General features: G+C 41.0%; 1 protein-coding gene across 1 annotated transcript; it reads right to left on the bottom strand.

The window, feature by feature from the left end:
• Positions 1-1,636: 1,636 nt before the first annotated feature.
• Positions 1,637-26,461, bottom strand: nubp1 (nucleotide binding protein 1 (MinD homolog, E. coli)). Its single transcript, XM_030058716.1, has 10 exons — positions 26,338-26,461; positions 24,009-24,113; positions 23,273-23,406; positions 11,669-11,737; positions 10,984-11,016; positions 10,771-10,861; positions 10,475-10,629; positions 7,142-7,252; positions 4,226-4,412; positions 1,637-3,027 (listed from the first exon to the last, which is right to left on the bottom strand). The coding sequence occupies exons 1-10, from the start codon at positions 26,366-26,368 to the stop codon at positions 2,981-2,983; spliced, it is 963 nt and encodes a 320-aa protein (XP_029914576.1). The 5' UTR covers positions 26,369-26,461; the 3' UTR covers positions 1,637-2,980.
• Positions 26,462-26,707: the final 246 nt, after the last annotated feature.

Below are 26,707 nucleotides of genomic sequence, written 5' to 3'. Positions count from 1 at the left end.
GCCTGTTAGTTTATTAGTTAGGCTGGTTATGCTTTAACCCATATACTGTAGAAATGTTACCACCTGCTTAATACATAACCTAGTGTATTTCAAATGTGCTGTTGATTTTGTTCACAGAGAAATCAACAGTTCAAGATATAGGCTTATGTAGTTTATGCAGTTGATTTATAAATGTGATTAAGTGTCTCATTCAATTCAATGATTGCTGGTTTTCCTGTCACTGCAGTGGTTTAATATGCAGTGTGCTACTTCCAGCATTTCCGTTAGCTGGCCAGTGAGCTAGCCATGGTTCTGAAGCAGCAATATGACGTACATACATATGAGCGATATGTAGCCTTTAAGTGTGCTTTTTCTATAAAATTTCTTTTAAATCAGTGGTTGAACAGGATGGATAGGTTGGAGTTTCTGACTTTACTTTATTTTCATCCTGAGTATGGAGTACAGTCGGCTTGTTGAATGGGTTATGCAGGACGTACTGGTCGTTGGTGAATGCTTTTGTGATGTTATTAACATTAAAAGGGCTTGATTGCAAAGTTCTCCTTGTTCATTTATTTGGTCCACATTTGTCCTTTGTTGTAAATGCAATTACAGTGCCATCTATTTTTCGTTCTTCTTTGTACTATAAACCAGTATTTGTTGGGAAAACTTGGCCGGGTCACTTTTATCCAGGCCCTCCCAAAAGTCAATTTCAGCCTATGTCAATGGTTTGACTGATTTATAGACTTCTTCCATGGAGTATCTCTGTCATAGCCGTCACATGCCATGCTTCATATACTCTTTAATATGAACCTGGCCACACCCTTTTGAGCTGTAATGGATTTACATTTGATGTTATCCGTTGGTGGAGAAACAGGTTCCCATGAGAAAATAGTATATCCTGGTTTCCAGTGACTGCTTTTTGTTTGAAAAAACAAAACAAAAAACAAAACTGCTCATTCAAGTCCAGGTTACAGTTTGTTCTGAACAAAGGTTTTAGGAATCAAGAGAACATACTGGGGGTATATTTGTTCTATCAATTGTTATTGGGTATTGACTTTTTTTTTGTAATGAAGAATTTAAGCATATTTTATTGATGAGGTTTGTGTAGGAGTATGTGATTTTTGAAAAGGGAAATCTATTTTGGGGTTTGGAGTTAGGGTATGTAAATTCAAAGATCTGCTACTGCTATTTAAAAAAAACAGCGTGCATGTGACTTGAATAAATGAGTGAACCACACATTCGTGTGTGTGTGTGTGTGTGTGTGTGTGTGTGTTGGAGGGGGGGGGTGATAAGTGAGTTTCACATGTGTTTTCTAGTGAACACTGGAGGAACAAAAATGTGCGTAAAAAAAAAAAAAAAAAAAAAAAAAAAAACAGACACAAAACTATGACACTGATGCGTTATGAAATAAAGTCTTTGGAATAAAGAACTGCTGAAAATAATTATGCTGCCTGTAATCAAACCGGTCAAAATAACGGTCAAAAAAATGCTTCATGCACTGGCTAAACACAAAGCAAGTGGTGTAACGACACACAGACTTGTTATTTAAAAATGTGTAATAGGTGTGTATGTGTGTGTGTGTGTGTGAGTGTGAGGCTGAAATCCAGTAAAGTGCACCCCTCAGCTATTCTGATTGTCACTGATGTCTGGGCTGCCATTTCATGTTTTGAGATAATTTATTTTATTAGTCAATTAAAGCAAGTGCACCATAGGAAGCAACATCCGTTCAATAAACTATAACAAAGCAATACAATACTCATGTAAACAAGTAAATTTACAACTGGGAATCACATAGTAATTTTCAGCAACCTTCACTGGTCATGTTGTCACCAGTATTGCATCAAATCAAGCTCGACTCAATCATTTCATTACAAGGATAAATCAGGGACATTTTCATTGCAAGTAATAACACTTGTGGCCAGTGTGCAGGGCGACATTAATTGGTTGAACGCTGCTGGTAACACTTTCATATCCTGAACCCATTTGGTCAGCGGTTTAGGATTTGTCAGACTCCTGTAACCTTTATTACTGGTATATATCAAAGGTAATTTCCAGCTGTGGACAGTGCACATATTTCTAAACATATAAGCCACCCCAATTCACTAGACATGAGCTAAAAAAAAACAAGAAGTGGGATTTTTCTTTTCATAAACAGACTGATTATAATCACTGATGACGCAGCATCATATGAAAAAAAAACAACAACAAAAAAAAAAAACTAACCCAAACACTCTCTCCACAACAACTCTCGCCAATTTTACCACTAATGAAGCTGGTGCTGTCATGGAGAGTTGCACCTCTGATCCCTTTCTTCTCAACAAAGTGAAGGCGAGATTGAACTAATGCCTCAATTCATGGTTTGTGAATTCCTGAGGTAGAGTAACATTTTGATCTAAATATGAATGTGGTCTCAACCTGGGACACAGGAGAATTCAGTTGTACCATCTCTCAAACTGCTTGTTGAATCAAAAACCCTTCAGGGATCAAAGCGTGTATTTATTGGAGATGAAGCACAGACACTATTTCATGTACCTTGTGTAACAGGGTTTTTTTTTTTGCCTTTCGGTGGTGGTTGGGGGAATGTTTTGACTGGTTTCATTTCCATCTCTGCTTTTGATCATGTAAAAATCATGAATTATAGACTTATTTATATTGAGGATTTTGTATTGTTTTTATTTTTACACGTCACTGTTTTACTTGACACGTTGCATTTGCCTCACAGTGGTGAACAAAGAAGAATCACTGCTCTGTGAGATCTACCCAGCCTAGAAAGGTGACCAGCAAGTGATGCATTATAATGAAGTTGGTGAGAGAGAATGAGGGTTTATTCTGGCAGGCTTTGCTGCATGTTACTGTATCACCGCTATGGGCGATTCAGTGCATTTGGCCGTAGAGTGTGTCCTTAATTTATCATTAGTTTATGATCACAATCCTAATGAATCTATCAGACCCTCATCATGTGAACGGCCCCTGGTCCAACATGGCAGCCATTGCACCATCTTCAGCTCTGCTCCTCCGTCACATGGTTGGAACAGTAGTCCTGGATACCTGCAGACAGGAGGAAAGTGTGATGATGATGGTGGGTATCAAGAAAATAATGAGGATGATGATGACCACCACACTGATGACATGTATTTCAACAATCTTGGGTTCATTTCAACCACTTTTAAGTTAAATAAATGTCACTGCTGCCAAATGTTTGTGTTTGCGTGTGTGTGGGTGTGTGTGTGTCCGCTTTCAGTTCACTGTTTAAACTGGCCAAGGGTGAATCACTGTCTAAGAGACAAATCACGTTCGTTTCACAAACTTTACTTTGATGCAGTAGGTGTTCTTATTCGATTTCCATACAACTAAACTTCTTCCCCTTTAGCTGTTGCTTCCCATTTGTCAAATGATCACTTCTTCTTTCATTCAATTTAATCAGGAATCAAACAGTCAACGAAAACAGCCAGTCATCAAAAACAAGAGAAGCACTTCGCTGGAAGAGTGTGTGTGTGTGTACGTGTGTGTGTGTGTAAGTGGGGTGCGGGATGGGTGGGGTGGTGGGGGTGGGGTTTAGGGTTGCAAGGAAACAAGAAGACAATACAAGGAAAAGACGTAAGAGATATCGTCATTCTGCATGAAAGCCTTGCCCAAATAGTTTGGGTAAAGCTGACAGGCTATATTACCTCACACATAACATGGCATAACATTAATTCATATTTACACCCTGGTTCCTAACCTGTATATTCGTGTGTGTGTGTGTCTGTGTGTGTGTGTTTAGTGCACATGCACATATGTTCTATATATTAGACATGTAACAATTAATTCCTTCATCAGTTGTACTTTCTGACAATTAAACTGAATCGATCTGCTAAAAGAAATGAACAGAATGAATAGGACTTTAGCCTTAATGCACTGGGACTTTGAAGTCAATCATTCACGTCTCATGAAAAAAAAAAATAGTCCTGTGGTGACCTAACAGGATGCTATGAACTGCACCTTTTTCTGTCCATTTAAAGAATAGAATAAATAATCTGTAAGTAATTTTGTCATCTTGTTTTTTATACTTCAGAAGTGAAAGGACAGTCTTACATTATTGCAAGTATATATTTAATTAATTTGTGGGTAAATGTAGCTGATCAAATTGTTGACTTAAACTGTTTACAAACTTAAACTGAATTGTTCAATACCTCCTGTTCATATCAACTGTTACTAAATTCACAGCCCTGATATGTACCGTATGGATTTTTGTATTTGTACTCACTCTGCACAATACTGTGGTAGGCTTTGGTAGCAGGGGAGTCGGGCACCTCGTTGAAGAAAGACCTCCCCTCGTCACAGCTCCGTCCTATCCTGGGATCCAGGGGTATCTTGCCTAACAGAGGCAGATTTAGATCCGAGCACATCCGCTCAGCGCCCCCACTGGTGGCAGGGAAGATCTGCGACGTGTTCTATAAGAGGGAATGCAGAAGAGTCATTTTTCCCCTTTTTGTGAAGCATATTGAGTACTACATCTTAAAAAAAAAATATTGCAACTTTCTGATAATACGACAGGGCTTAAAACTGTTTTTCAGTCGACCATGGCCATGGGGACCAGGGCCAAAATGTAGTTCCAGGTAAATTTTTTATCCTAGAGAAAGTTCCAACTTTGGTGTAGGGACATTCAAATTGCCCAGGAGGGTGGGGCTTGCAGTGCAACATTTCTGATTGGTCAAACGGCTGCTTCAAATTGTGCACCGCTTGATTCATAAAACAACAAAGTACTCGAGGACTGTCTTAGGACACGGGGGGGGGGGGGGGGGGGGGGGGGGGCATTTCTCTTTGTTTGATAACATTAAAAGTAAAGTGAGCGTTGCTGTCGGCTTCCCAACTTGTTTTAAAAAAGGTGAGACAAAAACAGAGAGTGCGATAAAGCTAAGAGCACGGGCAAGCGTTGATTGTTTCACGGTGGTTATGTTCTAAAGCAAAAAATAAATAACCATAAAACACTCAACAGATGATTTACTGTGGAGATAGACGCTCTTAATTTCATTTCTCTTTGTTTGATAACATTAAAAGTAAAGTGAGCGTTGCTGTCGGCTTCCCAACTTGTTTTAAAAAAGGTGAGACAAAAACAGAGAGTGCGATAAAGCTAAGAGCACGGGCAAGCGTTGATTGTTTCACGGTGGTTATGTTCTAAAGCAAAAAATAAATAACCATAAAACACTCAACAGATGATTTACTGTGGAGATAGACGCTCTTAATTTCATTTCCTTCTCTGCATCTCTCTGGCACACACACACACAGAACTAGAGGACTTCACTTTTTGCTTTTCAGGAGAAAGCAGAGCTGCTAGCCAAATAAAAACAGTGTCAACGAGGAGGTTACAATAGGTTAAATAGCCTGATGCTTCACAACTATAACGAATGACATGTAAAATAGCTGTTGCTATTTCATACCTCAGTTTTATCACTAATTTGTCTTTTAGTTCCTTGGAAAATTACCTGGGTAATACTTTATCCAGGTAATTTAGGTGGAAAAGGGGCTTTAGTGAAAAGAGCTGGACCTGGTGTTTTCCCTGGTGTTTGTTTTCATTATTCCACTCCACTGATGCAGTTTATCACTTTATTGGCAATGTCAACCAGGAGAGTTACGCCCTGACCAGCTGACTGATGTTTTCCACATTTCTCCGAGTACAGGAAGGGTCTCCAGCCACAGCAAATGAATCTGTTTTAGAGTTTTACCATCCTCTACTACACACATGGATAATATATATTATATATTATAATATAATTGGATATTAATAATTAAAAAAAAACATTACAGAGTTCAGTGTTAAAGCTTACATTGATGATTGTTATCACTCTCTAAAATGTTTTTCATACTCCTAATTAATAAACACAGTCATATTTTGTATCATGTCCTTGCATCAGCCTGGTGAACATACACTATAGTGACAAAACCATTGGGCCACACCTCTTAATCATTGAATTCAGGTGTTTCATTCAATCCTATCGCCACAGGTGTATAAAATCCAGCAGCTAGCCATACAGTCGGCCTTTATAAACATTTGTGAAAGAATGTCTCATTCTAAAGAGCTCACTGAATTCCAGCCTGGTGCTGTGATAGTAATGTAATAGGATGCCACCGCTGCAACAAGTCAGTTGGTGAATTTTTTTCCCTCCTAGATATTCCACCATCAACTGTAAGTGGCATTATTGCAAAGTAGAAGCGTTTAGGAACCACAGCAACTCAGCCACCAGGTGGCAGCAACACGTAAAGTTACGGAGTGGGGTCCCCGAGTGATGAGGTGCATAGTGTGTAAAAGTGGCCGATGCTCTGCTGACTCAGTAACTGCAGAGCTCCACTGGCATCAACATCACGCAAGCCTTACATCACCGAGCACAACGCCAAGCGTCCGATGGAGTGGTGTAAAGCACGCCACCACTGGACTCTGAAGCAGTGAAAATGTGTTCTGTGAAGTAACCAATCAGGCTTCTCTATCTGGTGGTCTGATGGACGAGTCTGGGTTTGGTGAATGCCAGGAGAACGTTCCCTGCCTGACTGCATTGTGCCGACTGTAAAGTTTGCTGGAGGAGGGATAACGCTATGGGCTTGTTTTTCTGGGTTGGCCTCAGCCCTTCAGTTCCAGTGAAGGGAAATCTTAATGCTTCAGCTCACCAAGACATTTTGGACAATTCTCTGCTTCCAACTTTGTGGGACCAGTTTGGGGGAGGCCCTTTTCTGTTCCTGACTGAGCCCCAGTGCACACAGCAGCTCCATAAAGGCATGGCTGGCTGAGTTTGGTGTGGAAGAACTTGACTGGCCCGCACAAAGCCGTGACTTTAACCCCATCCAACACCTTTGGGATGAACTAGAGCAGAGATCTTGAGCCAGGCCCTCTGGTTGAACATCAGTGACCTGACAAATGCTTTCTGGATGAACGGGCAAAAATTCCCACAGACACACTCCAAAATCTTGTAGAAACTTTCCCAGAACAGTGGAAGCTGTTGTAGCTGCAAAGGGGGACCAACTCCATATTAATGCCTATGGGTTTAGAATAGGATGTCAGAAAACTTCCTGTAGGTCTAATGTGTAGGTGGCCCAATACTTTTGTCCGTACCGTGTTTATATGAACGCATTTGTGTTTGTGTGTAAGATTGTATCCGCATTCATCTGTCCACATGTATCTGTGAATGACCTTGCATTTGGGACAGACGAAGCCACTCATGTTCTCCACCACTCCGATGATTGGCAGCTTGACCTTCTGACAGAATCTGATCTCCTTGCGCACATCCTGCAGCGACACCTCCTAGAGAAGCAGTTTTAAAAAGTAAGAGGATGACAGACAAAGAGAGAGCGAGAGAAGATGCCAGAGAATGCAAGACGCAGGGAGGAAAGAAGAAGATTTAGTTACAAAAAGAGCAAAAATTATGCCATGCCTCAGCAACTATTTTTAAAGTGCCCTTCAACAAGGCACTTTAACTACTCCAGTTGTTGAACTGGGCAGCTCTCAGGTGTCAACTGTGTGAACAAGCAAGGTGCTACTGGGAAAGATTAACACTCAGCATGTTTTTCTAGTTAAAAAAAACTGGACTGCCTTCCTCAAGCGGGTAATTCCCATAGTGTGTATGTGTTTGTGTGTGTGTGTGTGTGTGTGTGTGTGTGTGTGTTCAAGTCTGTGGTTAGTGAGAGCAGCGGGAATGAGGAAGTGATTCCACCGCTGTCTGGCCTCAGCAGGCCATTGTAAGAACTTGGGTTAACTACAGTCTCACTTAGAGTGCAGTCCGGATTGTGTTTTCACAGAGATAGTGCTGCCCAGTAAATACACAGATTTTTCCATGACATCAAAAAGGTTGAGAACTGCTATTATGCTGCACTTCCTGGTGGTCTTAGAAATGCCCCCAACCCCAGCAGCTTTAAAACCCACACATACTTTTTGGTTAAATGATTTTATTAGTCTGGTAATAATTGTGATCTTATTAAAAACCTAATGGCAAATTTCACTGTTAAACTTTATTGTTGCTTTTTGTATATCTATAGCAACTTGAATTTGCCCCTGTGTAGGAAATGTGCTTTAAAAATGATACTGTATTGCCTAGCCAATTAAGGGCACACAAGCATGTTGCTGTAAATGTTAAATATCTTGTGTATGATAAGTCCGATTCATTAATTGGTTCACTACACAAATTTACATATATTACTCTTCTCTTTTCACAGAGCCAGAGGATGCCACTCCCTAGGACATTAATTAATGTTTTCCTTGTTTTCCTGTTATTCACAGAGTAGGTTGTCACACCGTCAAAACAGCTTGACATGTATCAGCTCAGTTAACCTTAACAAACAGGAAAGCTTTGTTGGCTACATAATTAGCTGGCAGGCTAAACTGGCAAAGCCAAAGTGCCATTGTTCCCAAAGTACTGTGGATTTACAAAATGGCAGCTAGAAAGTGTGAACATCTAGGTCAGGACTGTGAGTGAGTGCGTGTGCGTGCACACGTGTGTACACCATAACAACCACCAACAGAACAGCCAGTACAGTTCTTTATCAAACCAGGTTTGTTTTGGCCATTGACACACCCACCAACACACCCACCCACACACACACACACACACACACACACACACACACACAACAAACAGGGCACACACTAAAAACTGCTGCGAACCTTTTATTGTCATCATGAACTATCTCTGGCCTGGTTTTATGGGGGACTTTAATGATTTATTTCTTTTACAGGGGAAAACCATAGTTTAGGTTTTGTTTCAAGGTACATCTACAGTTTGAGTTTTATTTTCTGAAAATAACTCGCTTTAGTTTTGTTCTCACCAATAGTTTTAGTTTTCATGTTAATGAAAATAGCAGTGGTGTGTGTGTGTGTGTGTGTGTGTGTGTGTGTGCACGTGTGTGTCTGTGTTTTAAACTGGGGATTAAATAATTCCATGATACTCCACTGACTTGCACCAAGAATTTATTAAAATCTGTGGTTTTCCCTGTATAATGTGCATATGGTTTTATATGGGGCCATAACAGTTTGCCTATCACTGACATGTAGCACTGATTTGTAGTAGATTAGCACCCTCTGTTGGTTGCCATACGGTACTTGCACTTTCAGAGAGTTTAACACAATCAGTCATCATGATGGTAAAAACTAGGAATAATAAGTCTGAAGCTGAATATAACTGGAATTGTATTTTAAGTCACCAATAAATCTACTAACTATGGGGCTGTAAAAATTGTACATATTAGTGGTGTAAAACTGGACCATAAAGAACCAAACCATTACATTATGGTACAAAAAAGAACCGTATTAAAAAAACCCAAAACAAAACAAAACAAAACAAAAAAACAAACATAAAACAAGGAACTGTTCAATACTCAATACACCCTACAAAGTGCAGTGCTACAAACACATCCACTGTATGAGAGTCAAGTCTAACCACACACTCAACTGGTGAATTAACGAATACACTGAGAGTATTTTTATGTTTGTTTTAAGTAGTCTTAGTAGACTTTTGCCTTTGAAAGAATATTTGTTGATTTCATATTGATATCCCAAATCTCTGAAAGAAAAAAAAACAACGTATTTTGCAAACAAGACAAAATACAGAGAACATTAGAAATAGTATTTTTTTTTCTCCCTGATGTACCAAACAAACTGCACAGAAAACAAAATTGTGACCCAAAAAACACGGTGCAAACCGAACCATGAGTTTATTGAACCGTCACATCTCACAGTATGTACAGGAACTAACATTCCTTATTCGTTTACACACGCTCTGACAGGATTCAGTGTTTGACCAGTGGGCAAACATGGGGTGTTGTGGTCGTGTTGTGTTGTGATGTTGTAGTCTATTTTTTTGGTGGGCAGACAGACATATAGAAATGGACAATCCGAAAACATAATGCCACTGGCAAGAATCTTGCCACTTCATTAAAAACATGCCGCACTACTACATTTTATTCCAGTCTAATGAAGTTATGTTGATGGAGAACTTGCCCTTTAAGCCTCTTTTACAAAGATTTCTCCCTATATGATAGCTGAACACGGGTCTAGAAAGAATCTCGTTGACTGGACTCTTAGGAACAGACACAAGAACTGATATTTACCATTGCTGTTTCACATGACTGAACAATTTTGTTATTAAACTCCACTGTAACTGTACTGGAAATATCTTATGTTAAATATCTTAAATTTACACTCCATGATTGTTGTCAGATTGCTGTAGTGTTCACATTACATCAACTTGCTGTTTTGAATTGGGAATCTTTAGTAACTGTGGTTTTCGCAATACATGACAGAGTTTCAGTTCTTTTACCAGGATGGGAAATGAGTGGACACACAGGCAACAAACTGTCTGTTATGCAGAGAAATGGATGTAAATAGATCATTTGCAATGAAAATGTAGGTGTTGTCTGTGTGTATTGTGGTTCGACAGCAACCACAAGGTTACAAGTACTGAAAAGCTCATGTGTATGCCAGTGCCATGTCATAGGAAGGGTATAACTGCCTGCATATGTGCATGCATGTTACCTGAGGTGTGGTGATGATCACAGCTCCGTCGATGTGGGTGGCACTTAGGTACTGGACGATTGACAGGTGCTCGTCAGAGGTGCCAGGGGGTGTGTCTACGATGAGGTAATCCAGTTGCCCCCAGTCAACATCCCTCAAGAACTGCTTGATCATGCCTGATTAAGGACACACAGCAGAGGTTACAGCTGGAGGAATTTGGGAAACATAACATGTGCTCTCTGCAAGCAAGCAAACACACTCTCTCTCAAACATGCACACAAACAAACAAACACAAACACAAACACACACATACATACCATTCTTCTTGGGTCCTCTCCAGATGACAGCGTCGTCAGGACTGCTAAGGAGGAAGCCGATAGACATGACGGCCAAGTTGTCCTCCACATACTGGAATGTGTACATACACACATGCATGCTTTACATTGTTAACAAACTGAAACTAACCGCACTGTTTGAATTATTGAGGGTTACCTAAACCGCTTAAAGAGAGAAGTTCCAGTCTGACTCACCACAGGAGACCAGCCTGACCCGCTCTGGTGGACCTGTGTAGAGAAGACAACCGATTGCAGACATACTCTGTGGTTCAAGGCAGACATCAAACCCAAGAAAGAATTCACATGATCATTCATATCAGTGGGTTACTAATGATTTTAACTTGCACACTGTATTGTTTGGAGTTATTGATTTGTACATCAAATACCAGAATCCTCCCTTTCCTCATTCTTCAAAGGACATTTATGTGAAAGGTACAGTTATAAGAGTAGGATAGCTCTTTTAAGGAATAGGGAAGTGTGCAATGTGTGGTTGAGCGTGTGGGAGAGCAAGCAGTACAAAAGTAACGGTGAATGCAAGCAGAGCAGAGGAAAGGGTTAGCAGTAAGTTTTCAAACTGGCAGCTAATGTACAGCAGAGGCAACAGAAAACCTGCAGCTTCTCAAGTCAAGAAAAGTCTCATCTGTTGTTTCCCCAACTGCTGGTAAAGTGAATTGGGCTAGCCCTGGTAAACATCTCCCCTGTGCTTCCGACTCGGGTCTGGAAGCTGAGTAGGACAGGCTAATGGTAACTTTTTTGGCTGCTATGTGACATTGGCTAAATATGGGAAGACTTGTAAAATATGAGTCCTTTAAGTGTCTGTTTGTTTGGGTCCAAATGTAATATAGCCAATTTAATGGGTTACTTTTTGTGGACTGCTTACCTGTTCTCCCTCCAAGCCCATGATCCTGGGAATGGATGGACCACAGATATCGATATCCAGCACAGCCACCTGAGAGAGAGAGAGAGAAAGAGAGAGAGAGAGAAAGAGAGAGAGAGAGAGAGAGATAGAGAGAGAGATTAGAATGGATGAGATACAAGAAGCAAGGTACTGTAGGCTAGCACAGGCTGTAATTAAAATTATGACAGAATACAGTTGCAAGAAAGCCTTTAACTTGTAGAAGAGAGTGCAGATGTAGACTGTTATGTGAAACAGCCTCAACTGACCCTAAACTCCGAGCTAAGGTCTACAGTTTTGTAATCACATAAAAATGACTCCGGATAAGCATTTGGGGTGCAGAAGCTGATCTCCTGTCATTTCTCAAGGGCGACACAGAGTAGTTGGACTGCATGCTGCTGCTGGAGAGTTTACTGCTGGCACAGAGCTGAGCAAAGTGATTTGAAGTGTGGTGAGATAAGACTGGAAAAGCAGGAAGATTAGGAGGCTGGCTGACAAGACTGTCTCCCATAGGGGTAAGACAGAACCCTCTTACACAGCAGAACATGGGCTTGTCAGTCTAAGGGAGAAGATTTAGTCTCTGGCTGTAATGTAGTAGTGCTTCCATTAGATACAACATAATGCAGCCACCAATTAAGAGAATGAGGTAAGCTGACTATGTCTACATCAACTGAGTGACCCAAACACTGGCCACAGTCAAGTTAAAGCCTTTTGCATAAAGCTCTTCTTATGTGCCTCTCCAATACCCTGTCATCAGTATCCTGTAAAAATAAACCAATAAACAGAATGTTCCTACACTTGAAATGTCCCATTCACAAATACAACTGGTAAAAAGATGCGAAAAGGTGACTATTCCTTCCCTCTGTTATAAAACTGAAATTGGCAATTAACCATGGTTCCCTGTCTCAGTTTTTGCAGAGTAGACAGTGAGAATGAAAAGTGAAAGGCGTAACGTGGTAATCTCGTGATCACAGCACAGCGTACCTCGGTTATTCTTACTGAGTTACAACGTCTGCATGTGTTTACCCGGCATACAATGGGAAATGCTCCATACCTTTTAAAGTAAAAGTAAAAATCCATGTTTCTGTGTTTTACTGAAGCACAGCATTAGAGGCCAAACTCATCACTCCTCAGCATCTCACATGAATGGAAGCTTTTTTCTTTTTAAAGCCTTTCGAGCCCTGCACCTAGTATAGGTCTGCAAATGGACACCCACATGTTCATAACTGCAGTGATGTTAAGCTGTACACACTGCCTACAGTCTTCACAGAGAGAGTCCCATGCAGTCAAAACATGGTATTTTATAATATTTCATCATAGTTCAAGTTTTGCCGATCTCTTACACAAAACTACTAGGATCTATGATCTATGATTTTGGCAACTGTCACTTAACAGGCAAGATGACCAACAAAAATATATCTCCAAAATGTTGGTGTATTCCATCAATAAGAATGAGAAGGCTTTATATTAAGTTGAATGAATGAATGAATAATAAATAAATAAACACATAAACACATAAACAAATTAATAAGCCAGTAAGTAAGTAAATAAGTAAGTAAGTAAATAGATAAATAAATAAAAATTATTACATATAATACTGTGAAAGTGTGCATTCAGCTCTTATTTTTCTGACCATCTATCTAAAGAATTCTACAGCACTAGAAATGCATGTAGTTTTAGTGTCAGTAACCCCAGTGGAAATGAGCAGACAAATGCTATAAAAAGAGAGCACTGGAGAAAAAGAAAACATAAACAGAGACAAAATGAGGGACACCACATAAACAAACAAAGAGAGACTCTAAATGGCTGATCTGCTCTGACCTGGAAGTCACCTCACACTTCCTCCACGAGAGCAAACCTCTTCCTGGCAAACAGTGCGACCACCTTTGTCTTCCCCGTCCTGAATAAATTAGCCATGACGCTCAAAAAAGTCCTCTTCCTTTTAGAAACAAGTGAATATGTAAGTGGGTCATCCTCACTACATCTTTGAATGTTTTGATGTGTGTGCACATGTGTAGTATGTGTGTGTGTGTATGTGACTGACAGAGAGAGGTACAAAGCCTTTAACCTTGCAGGAATGTGGAGTATCCTACTGGACTTCCTGCAGTGACTCTGGTCAGACGTGTGTCTGTATGTGTGTGTCTGTGTGTGTGTCTGTGTGCGTGTGCACATGGACAATGGAAAATTGGGATTTAAGAACTAGGTCACTGAGTTCCCATTCCTTTAGTAGTCCTGTCTGCAAAGGAAATGGCTTGCTTTCTGCTCAGGGACCACAAGCATCCCGCTTCCAGGCTAATGCAGTTTCATTAACTTCTTAGTCAAAGAGCCTCTTTTATAAAGTTTATTTTCTGTTGCAGTTTACCAGCGTATTGCAGAGAGAGACAGGAAATATGCAAGTGAGAGCCTGGTATGTACCTTAAGGCTGCTGAGCCACCAAACCAGACTCATACCCTCACCAGGACAAAAAGATGACAAAAACCCTCCAAAGTGAAGACAACAGACTTTTTTTCATAGCAGCTATGCTGACATGAAACGGCAGGACCCTGACTCTGTTAGATCTAAATGAAAAAGAATCTTCATTAATGTCATCAGTAACGCCTGCTGTTTCATGTCAAGATGACTGTGAAAAAGGTTTACAGACAAAATCAAACACCACAATGTTTTGGGCTGAATACCTCAATATCAACAATATAACAGCATCTTGGAAAATAGTATTCATATTTTCACCGCCACCAAGAGCATTTTGACAATTAGCAATGACAACTGGCAATATGTAATCAGTAATTGTTATGTATATATTACCTATGCTTTTCTATGTTGATTAAACCTTATGATAAACCTGTTGAGTTCCACATAAACCATACAATGAACTCATTTGACCTTCAAGTTTGAGTATGCAACTGTAGAAGTGTCATGCAGGTGTTTGCTTGAGTCTGTGGTTGTAGAAGTAAGCTTGACTCTGTGGTTGTAGAAGTAAGCTTGACTCTGTAACTGTAGAAGTAAGCTTGAATATGTAACTGAAGAAATGTTATGTGGTTATGTTTCTTTGATGTGATTGGCTGTAAGTTTCCTATACCACATACATGCGTGACTAGAATGATATAAAAGAGGCTAAGAGCCCAACATTAAACAGATTGAGTTTGGAACTCTGTGTGAGCGTCCATTCTCATTCTCCGAGCGCTCGTATGGGTAACAAAGGACGAGATTTCCCGCACCTATGAGAGGACAAGAGACTGCAGTTTGAACAGAAGGTTGAATTGCTTCTGCAGAAAACCTGCAATAGAAGAATTACAACAATTTGGTGTCAGAAGTGGGATACTGGACTAAGGTAAGCAGATTTGTTTTATTTTACTTACTGCTTCCTTTCTCCGGTATCCTGCCATTCAGACAAGGATCCCAATTGTAGTTTACTACTGATTGGTTGTTACCTGTTAGGAACTGGGTCTCACGGAAATCCCGTCCTTTGGAAATTGGGAAAAGGAGTAGAAAATGGGACAAAATCAGAGTAAAGGAACGGTAAAATACAAGGCCCCTGATGAGGTTAAATCCTCCGTCCATAGGTTAAAAACTTTAACGAACCCAATTCCAGTGAAGGGAGAAACTCCGAGTCAATTTGTTTCTCGGAATGCAGGTTCATATTACTGCTACCCCTTCACTAAAAAATCTGAATCTCTACACACAAAGACTGCCTAATATATGGCCAAAACCATATCCTGATGATGGCTCTTTTCGAAGAGAACATCTAATACAGATGATCAAATGTTGTGATCCAAAGAAAGGCATCATAAGTAAAAATTCTCCATGGTCTGATGGAAAATACATGCTGGAATGTTGTGATGTGTGGCTTAAATTTCCTACTGTTTGGAACGGTAATATGTAAAATGGTATCACTAGCCGGTTAGACGTGCCCGATTTTAAACCAGGAACGGCTAACTTAATGGCTGGTAGTATAGCCACTAGTTCATTGGAAGAGGAAGCTATGATAGTTTATATGGAAAAGAAAAGTAAGCAGGACTTTTAGTCCCTTAAGGTTATGTTGATGCACTCTTCAGAGGATGAAACACCCAACGGCATGTATTACCAAAACACTCAGAATACTCAGAATCAGGGCAACAAACGCAGACAGTGGAACAATAATAGGCCTAACAATGGTGGCAATACAACTGGAATTGGTAGAGGAAAACGAGGTAACTGCCACTATTGCAATAAACCCGGACACTGGTGTAATGAGTGTAGACAGAAAATGAGAGACCAAGGCAGTGGCAATCGCGGCAATCAGCCACAGCCTCAGTCTCAGTCAGTATCACAGACTACTCAAGGGGGGAGTCAAATGAATAATCCCCAGTTCCCCATGCAATGGCCAGCCAACAAATAGGGTTGCCCACAGAGTAGGTCCCAGCTAACACTGCAGATGTTCCACTTACAAGTAGCCAACAGATATCAGGAGTTGCCTATAGTACACATCACTGTTGAAGGGAACACTTACCCCTTCCTCATTGACTCTGGTGCCACGGTGTCATCGTTCTCTGGCAGAATGTACAATGGACCCGTATTTGCAGTTAGCATTAACTCTGTAGGGATAGATGGGACACCCACTCGATGCCCTAAAACTCATCCTCTGTTAACAGTATGGGGAAATGATAACTGTTGTTATCACACCTTTGTAGTAATCCCTAACTCCCCAGTCAATCTACTGGGAAGACATTTGCTGATGAAAATGAGGGCAAAACTCTCTTTTACTCCCACTGCTGTAATGCTTGATATTCCTGAATGCAACATGTCTTTGTTTCACACTGACAAAGCTGATTTTTCTTTGCAGTCAGACACTGCACTCTCTCTAATCAAACGCTACTCTCCGTCTGTGACTGCATGTGAAACCGTGTCTAACAATAACACCATTTCCTTAAACGTTTCATGTCTCTCTTTCTGTGGCAATGTGGTTACCCTATCTGACTCACAAGGCAAATGCGTAGAAATGAGTGGAGATTCACTCAAGATTTGAGACGCATAAACGATGCCATTGTGCCTCTCCCACCCCTTGTACCTGATGTCCCCGCCATACTAACTGCCATACCTGCTGAGCATGAATGTTTTACAGTTGTAGACCTGTGCAGTGCGTTTTTCTCTATCCCTGTACACCCTGCATCACAGCCATTGTTTGCCTTTACTTTTGAAGGACAACAATACACATGGACTCGCTTGCCTCAGGGTTATGTTGATAGCCCTGCTGCTTTTTCTATGGTGACTAGAGAAACTTTGAAAAACTTTTCTCCACCTGAGGGTTGTACCCTAATACAATATGTTGATGATTTATTGGTCACCGCTCCCAACAAAGCTCTGTGTGAAGAAGCCTCTCTGTCTCTCCTCAAACATCTTGCTGCCTGCGGGCATAAGGTGTCAAAGAAAAAGATTCAGCGGTGTCTCCCCCAGGTTCAGTACCTGGGCTTCCTCCTCTCCAAGGGACAAAGACGTTTGTTACCATCACGCATATCTGCTATAATGGCTGTTGCTCCTCCAAAGACAGAGAAAGAAATGTTGTCTTTCCTAGGCATGATAAACTATTGCAGACAATGGATTCCTGACTGTTCATACCATGATAAAATACTACGCTCTGCTATCACAGAAACAGGAATTTTATGGTCACCCAACATGGACTACTCTTTTAAAGCTCTGAAAGACGCACTGCTGCATGCTCCTACTTTAGGTCTTCCAGTATACACCAAACCCTTCCACTTATATGTATCTGAACATACACATGTGGCTACAGCAGTATTGGCCCAAGAACATGGCAGTGGATACAGACCCTGTGCTTACTATAGTAAGACACTCCCTGTTGTTGTACAGGGCATGCCACCCTGCCTGCGTGCAGTGGCCGCGTGCTCTATCATGGTGGAAGACGCTCAAAAGCTCGTTTTGTCTCATAATTTGGTCTTACACACTACCCATCAGGTAGATACAGTGTTGAATAACTTAACCTCTCAACACATGACCGCCCAAAGACGTTCAGGCTATGAAGCCATTTTGCTCTCAACTTCTAACCTCACTATTTCACATGCCTCTCCTAATAACCCTGCTTACCTGCTTTACAAACTACTAAAAAACAACTTACTCAATGATTCATGCTCGCATGACTGTCTGTCTGCCATTAAACACAGCTCCTCTTGCAGACCCGACATAGAAGCATCTCCCTTTGAGGATGGCTTGCACATTTTCGTAGACGGTTCATGTTCTAAACCCTTTGATGGTGTTTATCACTGTGGTTACTCTGTTGTGTCTTTACCCGACACTGTGCATGAAGCCTACAGCCTGCCTTTCAACTCAGCCCAGGCAGCTGGACTTATGGCACTCTTTCGAGCGTTTGAGTTATTTCCTGAACAGACTATTACTGTTTACACTGACTCTCGCTATGCCTTTGGTGTGGTAAAGTCAGCCGATGGCAAACCCATATCACACGCGTCTCTTGTCACTAGACTATTGTCCGCGTGTCATACACCTGCATGACTATCTGTTGTCAAGGTTAAGGCTCATTCTTCTGAGAAAGCTTTTATTTCTCTAGGAAATAATCTTGCTGACGCCGTAGCTAAGACAGCTGCAATTTCCTACCCGTCCTCTCCTCACCTAGGGCCTGCTACTTCTTTAGCTGATGCTACACTTGCCCTGCACCTTCATTATTTACCAGACAATGACCTAGCATACATACAAGCTCATGCTTCTCAGGAAGATTTTGTCTACTGGCGCTCTAAAGGTGCAACAGAACCAAATGCTGGGGAACACTTGAAAATACAGAACAAAGTATGTCTCCCCATGTCCTTGCTTCCCTTACTTGTCCGCCATTTTCATGGAATTTCACATGTCGGACAAAGGGGGGTGATAGAGCTGTTGAAAGAACGATTTGTTATAAAAAAAATATACAGGATATGACAGCCAAAATAATAGGCCAATGCTTAACTTGTGCTAGAAATAACAAAACAAAACATCAAGCCACACATGACGCATTACCACAACCTACTGCACCATGGGAAATGTTGCAGATAGATTACACACATATGCCTGCCTGCGGATCCATTAAATATCTTTTGGTAATAGTGGACCAATTTTCTAAATGGGTTGAAGCATTCCCTACTTCAAGAGAAAACAGTGTCATAGTATGTAAAATACTAACTAAGGAGTTAATTCCTAGATGGCATCCCTAGACAGATAAACTCTGATAGAGGAACACCATTTCTGCTGAAACCACTAAGAAACTGAGTGGGCAGCTAGGAATAGACTGGCAACTCCATGTATCCCATCACCCTCAATCCTCGGGGATAGTGGAGAGAATGAATAGGACACTGAAAGATAAGCTGTCCAAGGCAATGCAGGACACTGGTAAAAGATGGGTAGATTTGTTACCCTCTGTTCTTGCTGAAATCAGAATGACTCCCAGCAAAACTACTAAATGATCCCCATTTGAAATTTTAATGGGAAGACCATTTCCTACTCCTTGGGTACGTAATAAAGGTGCTCCTATCTTAACAGGTGACCTGGACATCGCCTTGGGAGAACACTGTCATGCTTTAATACACAAACTTAACAGCATCTGCGGAGATGTGTTTGTTTCTCTCCCTCTTCCTTCCACAGAACCAACACATCCCTGGAAGCCAGGAGACTGGGTCCTGATCCGATCCCTGGATCCCCGAAAGCTGGGAACAGCAGCCTATGGTCCACCAACCCAAGTGATTGCTGTGACCAGAACCGCGGTCCTGACGGATGACCAATCCCAGTGGATACACGCTCTCGCCTGAAGTCCAGCCCGGTGCCACGAGACAACCCTGGCGGAGATCGAGACGATACCCCTGGTTCATCATCTGGCTCCCCTGTTTCATCACGTCTCAGACCTCGAAGACAACATCCTGCTCTACGGAGACCAGATCCAGAGTCACTCCCAGATAACTGACTTTTCTGCTGACATAGATAAAATCGCATGCTTTAAGCTTTCTCCTGCTATTACTGCTTATAAATATAACGTTATTTTCTATGGTGATCACTTTACTAACCTCTCTTATCGAGATTATAATAAGCTAGCTAAAGGAATCTATATCAGAGAAGAAATAGTATATGACGGTCCCATACTCTATGAAATAGAAATAATATCAGTACGTGTGTTTGGACACGTAGAGTTTTGCAATTATAGTCCAAGATACATCAGATAGATACAACATTATATAACTTACAACTATAATCAATTAATACTAAATAAAGAAAAACAGGTTATAACTCTACAAGATGCCACAAGGCACAGGTGGGCAAGAAAACGTTGCCCTTGTAGTCACAGGCCACCCTGGAGAGGGGCGTGGAGGCAATGCTGCAAAACCACAAGGACCAAGTGATAGATTATGTCTCTGTGGTTATGCAAGCTGCCTCTCACAGTCCCTGGTACAGATACGCCACGTACACTGCAAGACAGTTCACTGAGGAAGAATGCTTTGTCTGTACAAAAGGTAAACCAAAGGTCATGACCGTAGCTGCACCCTTTGCTGAATACTGTCAAACCAGCAACCCGTGCACTAACAACTGTCCTAGAACGGGCCACCGAGCCAACGCTGTGTGCCCATTAGATTGCTTACTCCTTCGTTTTACCACCTCAAACACTGACCAGTGGCAGATTTTTTCTTGGTTGAACGAGACATGTTCACAGATTCCATATCACCAGCACAGTGAGGCTCCTCCAATTAACCCGATGCCACCCATTCACCCTGATGCTAGATTCACTTGCATAAGGATGCAATCAGGCTCAGATGTCCTTAACTTGGGAAACACACACCTAAAGTGTAACAAAACTTACAACGTTTTCAGAACTAATAACCAGAAAGGATTAGCCACAATAGACGATTCCGGTTATGGGGCACAAATAAAGAATTATGTTTTCACAAAAAGGTTAAACATTCCAGATGTCTTTTGGTCATGCGGAAATCACTCTCTTGTGTGGAATCCCTCCGACTAGGTCGAATCTGTTAGAATGATTATTTCATAATCAAAGGGGGGAATTGTTATGTATATATTACCTATGCTTTTCTATGTTGATTAAACCTTATGATAAACCTGTTGAGTTCCACATAAACCATACAATGAACTCATTTGACCTTCAAGTTTGAGTATGCAACTGTAGAAGTGTCATGCAGGTGTTTGCTTGAGTCTGTGGTTGTAGAAGTAAGCTTGACTCTGTGGTTGTAGAAGTAAGCTTGACTCTGTAACTGTAGAAGTAAGCTTGAATATGTAACTGAAGAAATGTTATGTGGTTATGTTTCTTTGATGTGATTGGCTGTAAGTTTCCTATACCACATACATGCGTGACTAGAATGATATAAAAGAGGCTAAGAGCCCAACATTAAACAGATTGAGTTTGGAACTCTGTGTGAGTGTCCATTCTCATTCTCCGAGCGCTCGTATGGGTAACAAAGGACGAGATTTCCCGCACCTATGAGAGGACAAGAGACTGCAGTTTGAACAGAAGGTTGAATTGCTTCTGCAGAAAACCTGCAATAGAAGAATTACAACAGTAATTAATCATCAGTAATTAGCAATGTGAATTTGACGTGCAGGTAAAAGCAACCATTGTTCCCTCAGCCATCACAGCTAAATATGTTGAGAAAATTTTGTCACTTTACCTTAATGAAGGCTTAAAACCAGGAAAAGGTTACACTGAAGATGTATCACAATGTTAAAATATCCAAAATCCAAGATGATATGAAATCTCATTTCATGATGTCAATAACATGACACCCATATATCACCCATCATTCCCAGGGTTTTACAATGGGTGGAAATTTAACAGCATACCACTTTGAGAAGGCACAATTTTCTTTGCGATCTATCAACAGAGGCCACAGATCATTTTAAAAATCTATCTATCTCTATCCGTAACTATATACGTAAAAAAGACTTGCCAACAGTTAAGCCTTAAGTGGCCACAAGATCTGGGAATGCAGCTGTACCTATCTATGGCAGACAGATGGTACAGCTGCATACACTGACTACCCTACAACTCAGACTGAGTTTATGTAAGGTCAACAGAATAATCCATTATCAAAGATGGATTCTGCCCTCTTCCCCTTGTTAGCTCACACTCAAGCAAGAATCCAGGCACTTGGCACAAGCATGCAAACACACAAGCACGGATGCCTTACACACACGAACGCACGCACGCACGCACGCACGCACGCACGCACGCACGCACGCACGCACGCACGCACGCACGCACGCACGCACGCACACATGCATACATGCACGCACACACATGCACAAAGGGCCTTTCAATGCCTTTATCAACAGGAAGTGGGACCACAACAGTTGAAGAGCACGAGGAAGCTGCTCCTCTCACGCTCACTTTTCCTTACCAAAACTACTGCTGGATACACGTGTGTGTGTGTTTGTGTGTGTGTGTGTGTGTGTGTGTGTGTGTGTGTGTGTGTATGGTGGAAGGAACATACTCTTACATTTATACACATACACACACATACATTCACCAACTGTCATGTACTATCTCAGAGCCACCAGATGTTTTCCCCTGCAGGCAGAGGAAAGACTGGAGAAGAGGACAAGATGAGTGACAGGAAAAGAGACTGAGACTGATCTGTAACAAGTGTGCTCCACTACTACACATAAACAGCAGCTATTCTAACAATCATCACCGTTCACTTGATTATTGCTGTTATTGAAAGAATAACATTCTCTCTCTCTCACAAAGACATTCTCTTATACATTTTAATTGCTTTTTTAATGATTACCATGTTATATTGTTACCTCTTCTAACAAAGTGGGATGGAGGTTATGTTTTCGCTGATGTGTGCAGGTTTGTTAGAAAGATACCTAAAATTACAAACTGATTTGAGTGAAACTTGGTGAACAGATTAGCCCATGGATCAGCAGATTAGTACTGATGACGATGATGACGATGGATCTGCATCTGGCATTTCCACCTGACCACCAGAGCGTGTTGTGAGCTCAAACTCCTTTTGTAAACAAACGGTCAGTCCTGCCTCTGTGTTCATGGCAGCTTGGTCATACAAAACCGAAAGATAACGCACAAAAATGTGTTTTGGGGATGAAAATGAGGGATACGTTTCAAGGCTCGTGTTGGATTACTTGGATTGTTTTGTCTCTTACATCCATATTGAAGCTGCAGACTTTCAGCTCAAGGTAAGTTGCTTTAAATGAACTTTTTCTGTTGCCGCAGTGCTGATCGCAGTGACAGATGCACTTGTGTGACTGATCTGAAATTTGGATACAGACTGACTGTAAACTGTATGGTGGAAAGAATGCATGCAGTGATGACTTGCAATTGGTCATTTTACTGTAAAAATGCATGTAATATTGCATTGCATTGTAGCTTTAAAGCCACGGTTATTATGCTGTGTTCATGTGCTGGTGGGAGAGTCTGACATCTGTGACTTCCAAGTTGGCTTTCAGAAAATCAAACCACGGAAGATAAACAATAAAGACACAAACTGTTATGGAGGCTGCAGCTTTACAAGTACGCACTCTGCATTCTGTTTATTGTACATTTTTGCTATCATATTACATTATGTGCACATAAAATGAAAATCATACCTCCTTATTGATGTCACTAGCCAGGGCGTGAGCCAAGTGAGCGCTGAAGGTGCTCTTTCCCACGCCTCCTTTGCCCGACAGCACCAGGATCTTGTGTTTGACTGTTGACAACTTCACTCCGATCTCTGCTATGGCTGCAGGCAGAGACAGAGAGCCAGTGAGGCAAAGACAATGTGTACATGTGGGTCTGCATATAGCATGTGTATGATTATCAGCCAAACAAATGTGCACAGCATGCATGCACACAAATACAGAGAAACAAACAACAAAGAACGCCTCAGAAATTTGATACAAGTGAGCGGCCCATTACTTTCCAATGCCAAGGTAAGGAGGAGGAGAAGAGGTTATGACTCAAAATGAATTTACATGAGCATGGAAGGAGCAGTTTTGAATTTTATCAAAAGTATGAGGTGGCAGCGTATTCCCAACACTCCTCGGCAGGAGAAACACAGGAAAAACAAACCAAGCGCACCCAGAGGAAACCTCTGTGAAACGGAAGTTCACAACGGAAGCTTCCTTCTCCACTTGCTATAAATCCTAAATCTGTTACACTGATTTGTCATGTGCTTCCTCATTTGTGTATCTTCCACAAGACTTCATTTTAAATGATCGACGATCAAAATAATTAGAATCAGGGGCACAACTACACAAACACACAAAAATGTAGTATGACAATCCTCATCCCATATGTACACGATCAACTGTTCAAATTTTCAGGATGTGATGACAGCCTTACCTGGGTCGGGGGCCTTGGTGGCTCCAGAGGCACACAGTGTCTGGTTGGGACAGCCCTGACATGCCGTGCTCTTTCCTGCTTTCTCACTCTGAGTCCCTGGGCAGTCTGGGAAAAACAAACAGTCAGGAATGAAACAACAACAAAAACTGAGGTAAAGTAACAGAACTCAAGTTGGAATTTATGGGAATATATGGAAATTAACAGGAATTTAGAGGAATAAACTGTAAATTTGCAAAATTGCAGGTTAGCCTATAACAGGGAACTTAAATGTAGTTGAAAAAAAAAAAAAACATCTTGCAGCATAAGTTTGGTTAAAACAACCAGATTTAAGGCAAATTCAGTTGAATTTCTACCCTGCATGGTGCATTTCTCCATCCCATGCACAAATCATTTCTAGAATCCTGCACACAGCAGCAGGACGACTGAGGCCACATGACTCGGCCTCCATTTGAGCCCACAGACTACATCCAGTCAAGTAGGTTTTGATGATATTACTGGGATAAATATATTTGACCTATGGTCTTGAAGTTTAACTGGAAAAAAATGAGTCAAAATGTGTCAACCATGGTGCCAGCGAGCTCAACTGTGATGCTATTTCTTGTGCCTTCTGCTAACCAGTTTTCTTACAAATACATTTATCATACAAGAATGTAGGTGTGTAGTTTGATTTAGCATGCTGATTGAGGAGTGTTCATCTATTCATGTAGCCTATTGTTTATGTTTATTTTTTGTTGTTCAATGCAAGAATCTATTCAATTACTACTCAAAATAAACCAAAGTCAAAAATGTAATTTTTTAAATTTTTATTAGTTTGCATACATGTCTGCTTAACATCCCATGGAAAGTTTCCAGAAAATTGTCAGAAATTTTCCACCCCTTTGCAACCCTAACTGTGACTCCTGAGCATCTCAGTCCCGAAGGATACTGACAAACTAAACTAAGACGAGACTGGTACCCAAACAGTTTCTGATGGGTTCCCATACAACAAGACTAACATTCACAGTACAATCATGGGTATACATGACTACAATAGCTAATACTTTGCTATGGATTTCTTAATGTGGTGTTGTTCTGTGGCTGTTATTCATAAGAAACAGGCTCCATGATGCCTTCACTGGCCAGTCAGAGTTCAGCATTTGGCAAAGCAATTACTTAGAATGATGCAGTGCTGTGTCAGTGTGAGCTGCATCATCTTTTCAGGGACCTTTTACACCAAATCTAAACTAAAGCATTGTATTGTTATGCTCATTTTACTGTAGTAAACCATAACACACAATTTTAATTTCCCTCAAGTTGAACTGTCGAAGACTTTTTGCTGACAGTCCTGTTTTGCTGTATGTTGCAACAGCACAAATCTGAGCAGGAATTCCTCATTTCACCAATTAGCATAGAGTGCACCATCACCACAGGCTGCTGTTACAGAGTCTGTCAGTAAACACAGTGTCAACACAGGGCAACGACATACGGCAAGCTACTGAAGACATGACCTGTCCTCAACTCACTATTAACTGTGAAAGCCCACTCACCATGACTTGGCAAAATTTCCGAGTGTTACATGAGCAGTCAGCACATCCTTGCATTACAAAATATGCATGTAATAGCTAGCTGCATTAAATCTTTGTCGAGACATTGTCAAATATCGGTAGCTGTAATTAACCGCATGTTTACTAACAAGCGCATGTTATTTAACGTAAACAAAGTTCAGCTCAGAGTCGCTTCCTGGCTGATGACACTTTCTTTTTCAGTGGTGTAGAAGTCAATTCAAGCACCAAGTTTGACCAAAAACACTATTATTATTTCTCCTATTATCCCAATTCAAATGTACGCAACAATTTAGCCGAAGTCTTCAGGCTTAGCGTGCTAATTCTGCAATAATTTTACGTAAGAGGTAAAGAAACGTCACAGCAAAAACCATGAGCTATTTGAAAACAGTTATGGTCGGTTAACAATAACGCCACAGTTTCATATTTTAAAAGTTATAAGGTTAATGTCACATTTCGACGAGGGTATTGTTAACTAGCTGTTGAGTAACACAGTCCTTACATGGGGTTTTACAGCCTTAACATAAGAGACAGAAGCTATATCAAGTGCAAGACGGGTGCTATAAACGTATTACCGAATGCTACAAACATACAAATATGTAAATGCATGTGTATAGTAGTGATTGTACTGTGAACAGGTGAGATTAAAGGAGGTTAAGCCTGCTTAATTTACTCAATACACGACCACATCCTCACAGGCTGATGACATTATGAAAAAGAAACTCAGGAGCAACATGTGTAATGATGAAAATGATCAAATCCATAAGAAAATAAGTTTTAAAACTCACGCTCCGGCGCATTATCGGGAACATCGGCCATGTTTGTGTCGTCTTCTTCTTCTTTGTGTTTATTGGCGGTTGGCAAATCAGCTTAGAGCCGCATTACCGCCACCAACCGGACTGGAGTGTGAGGCGCACGTACTGTATTAGGCGATGCAGAAAATCAAAGAAATACAAGGGTGGAAACAAGGGTAAGGTGGTGTTTTTTTGTTACTTTGTTTGTTTGTTTGTTTGTTTGTTTTAGTTTTTTAAGTCAAATCAGTTTTTTGACTTTTTTTTCCCATGAAATTTAGTAACACACACGCACACACACACACACACACACACACACACACACACACACAGATTCGAAGATATGAGATGTTACTTTTTCTTTTTT

The sequence above is a fragment of the Myripristis murdjan genome, chromosome 8 (genome assembly GCF_902150065.1).
Source record: "Myripristis murdjan chromosome 8, fMyrMur1.1, whole genome shotgun sequence".
Classification (NCBI taxonomy): domain Eukaryota; kingdom Metazoa; phylum Chordata; class Actinopteri; order Holocentriformes; family Holocentridae; genus Myripristis; species Myripristis murdjan.
Note: the sequence above shows the minus strand (reverse complement) of the source record. Positions and strands in the feature narration are given on the sequence as shown.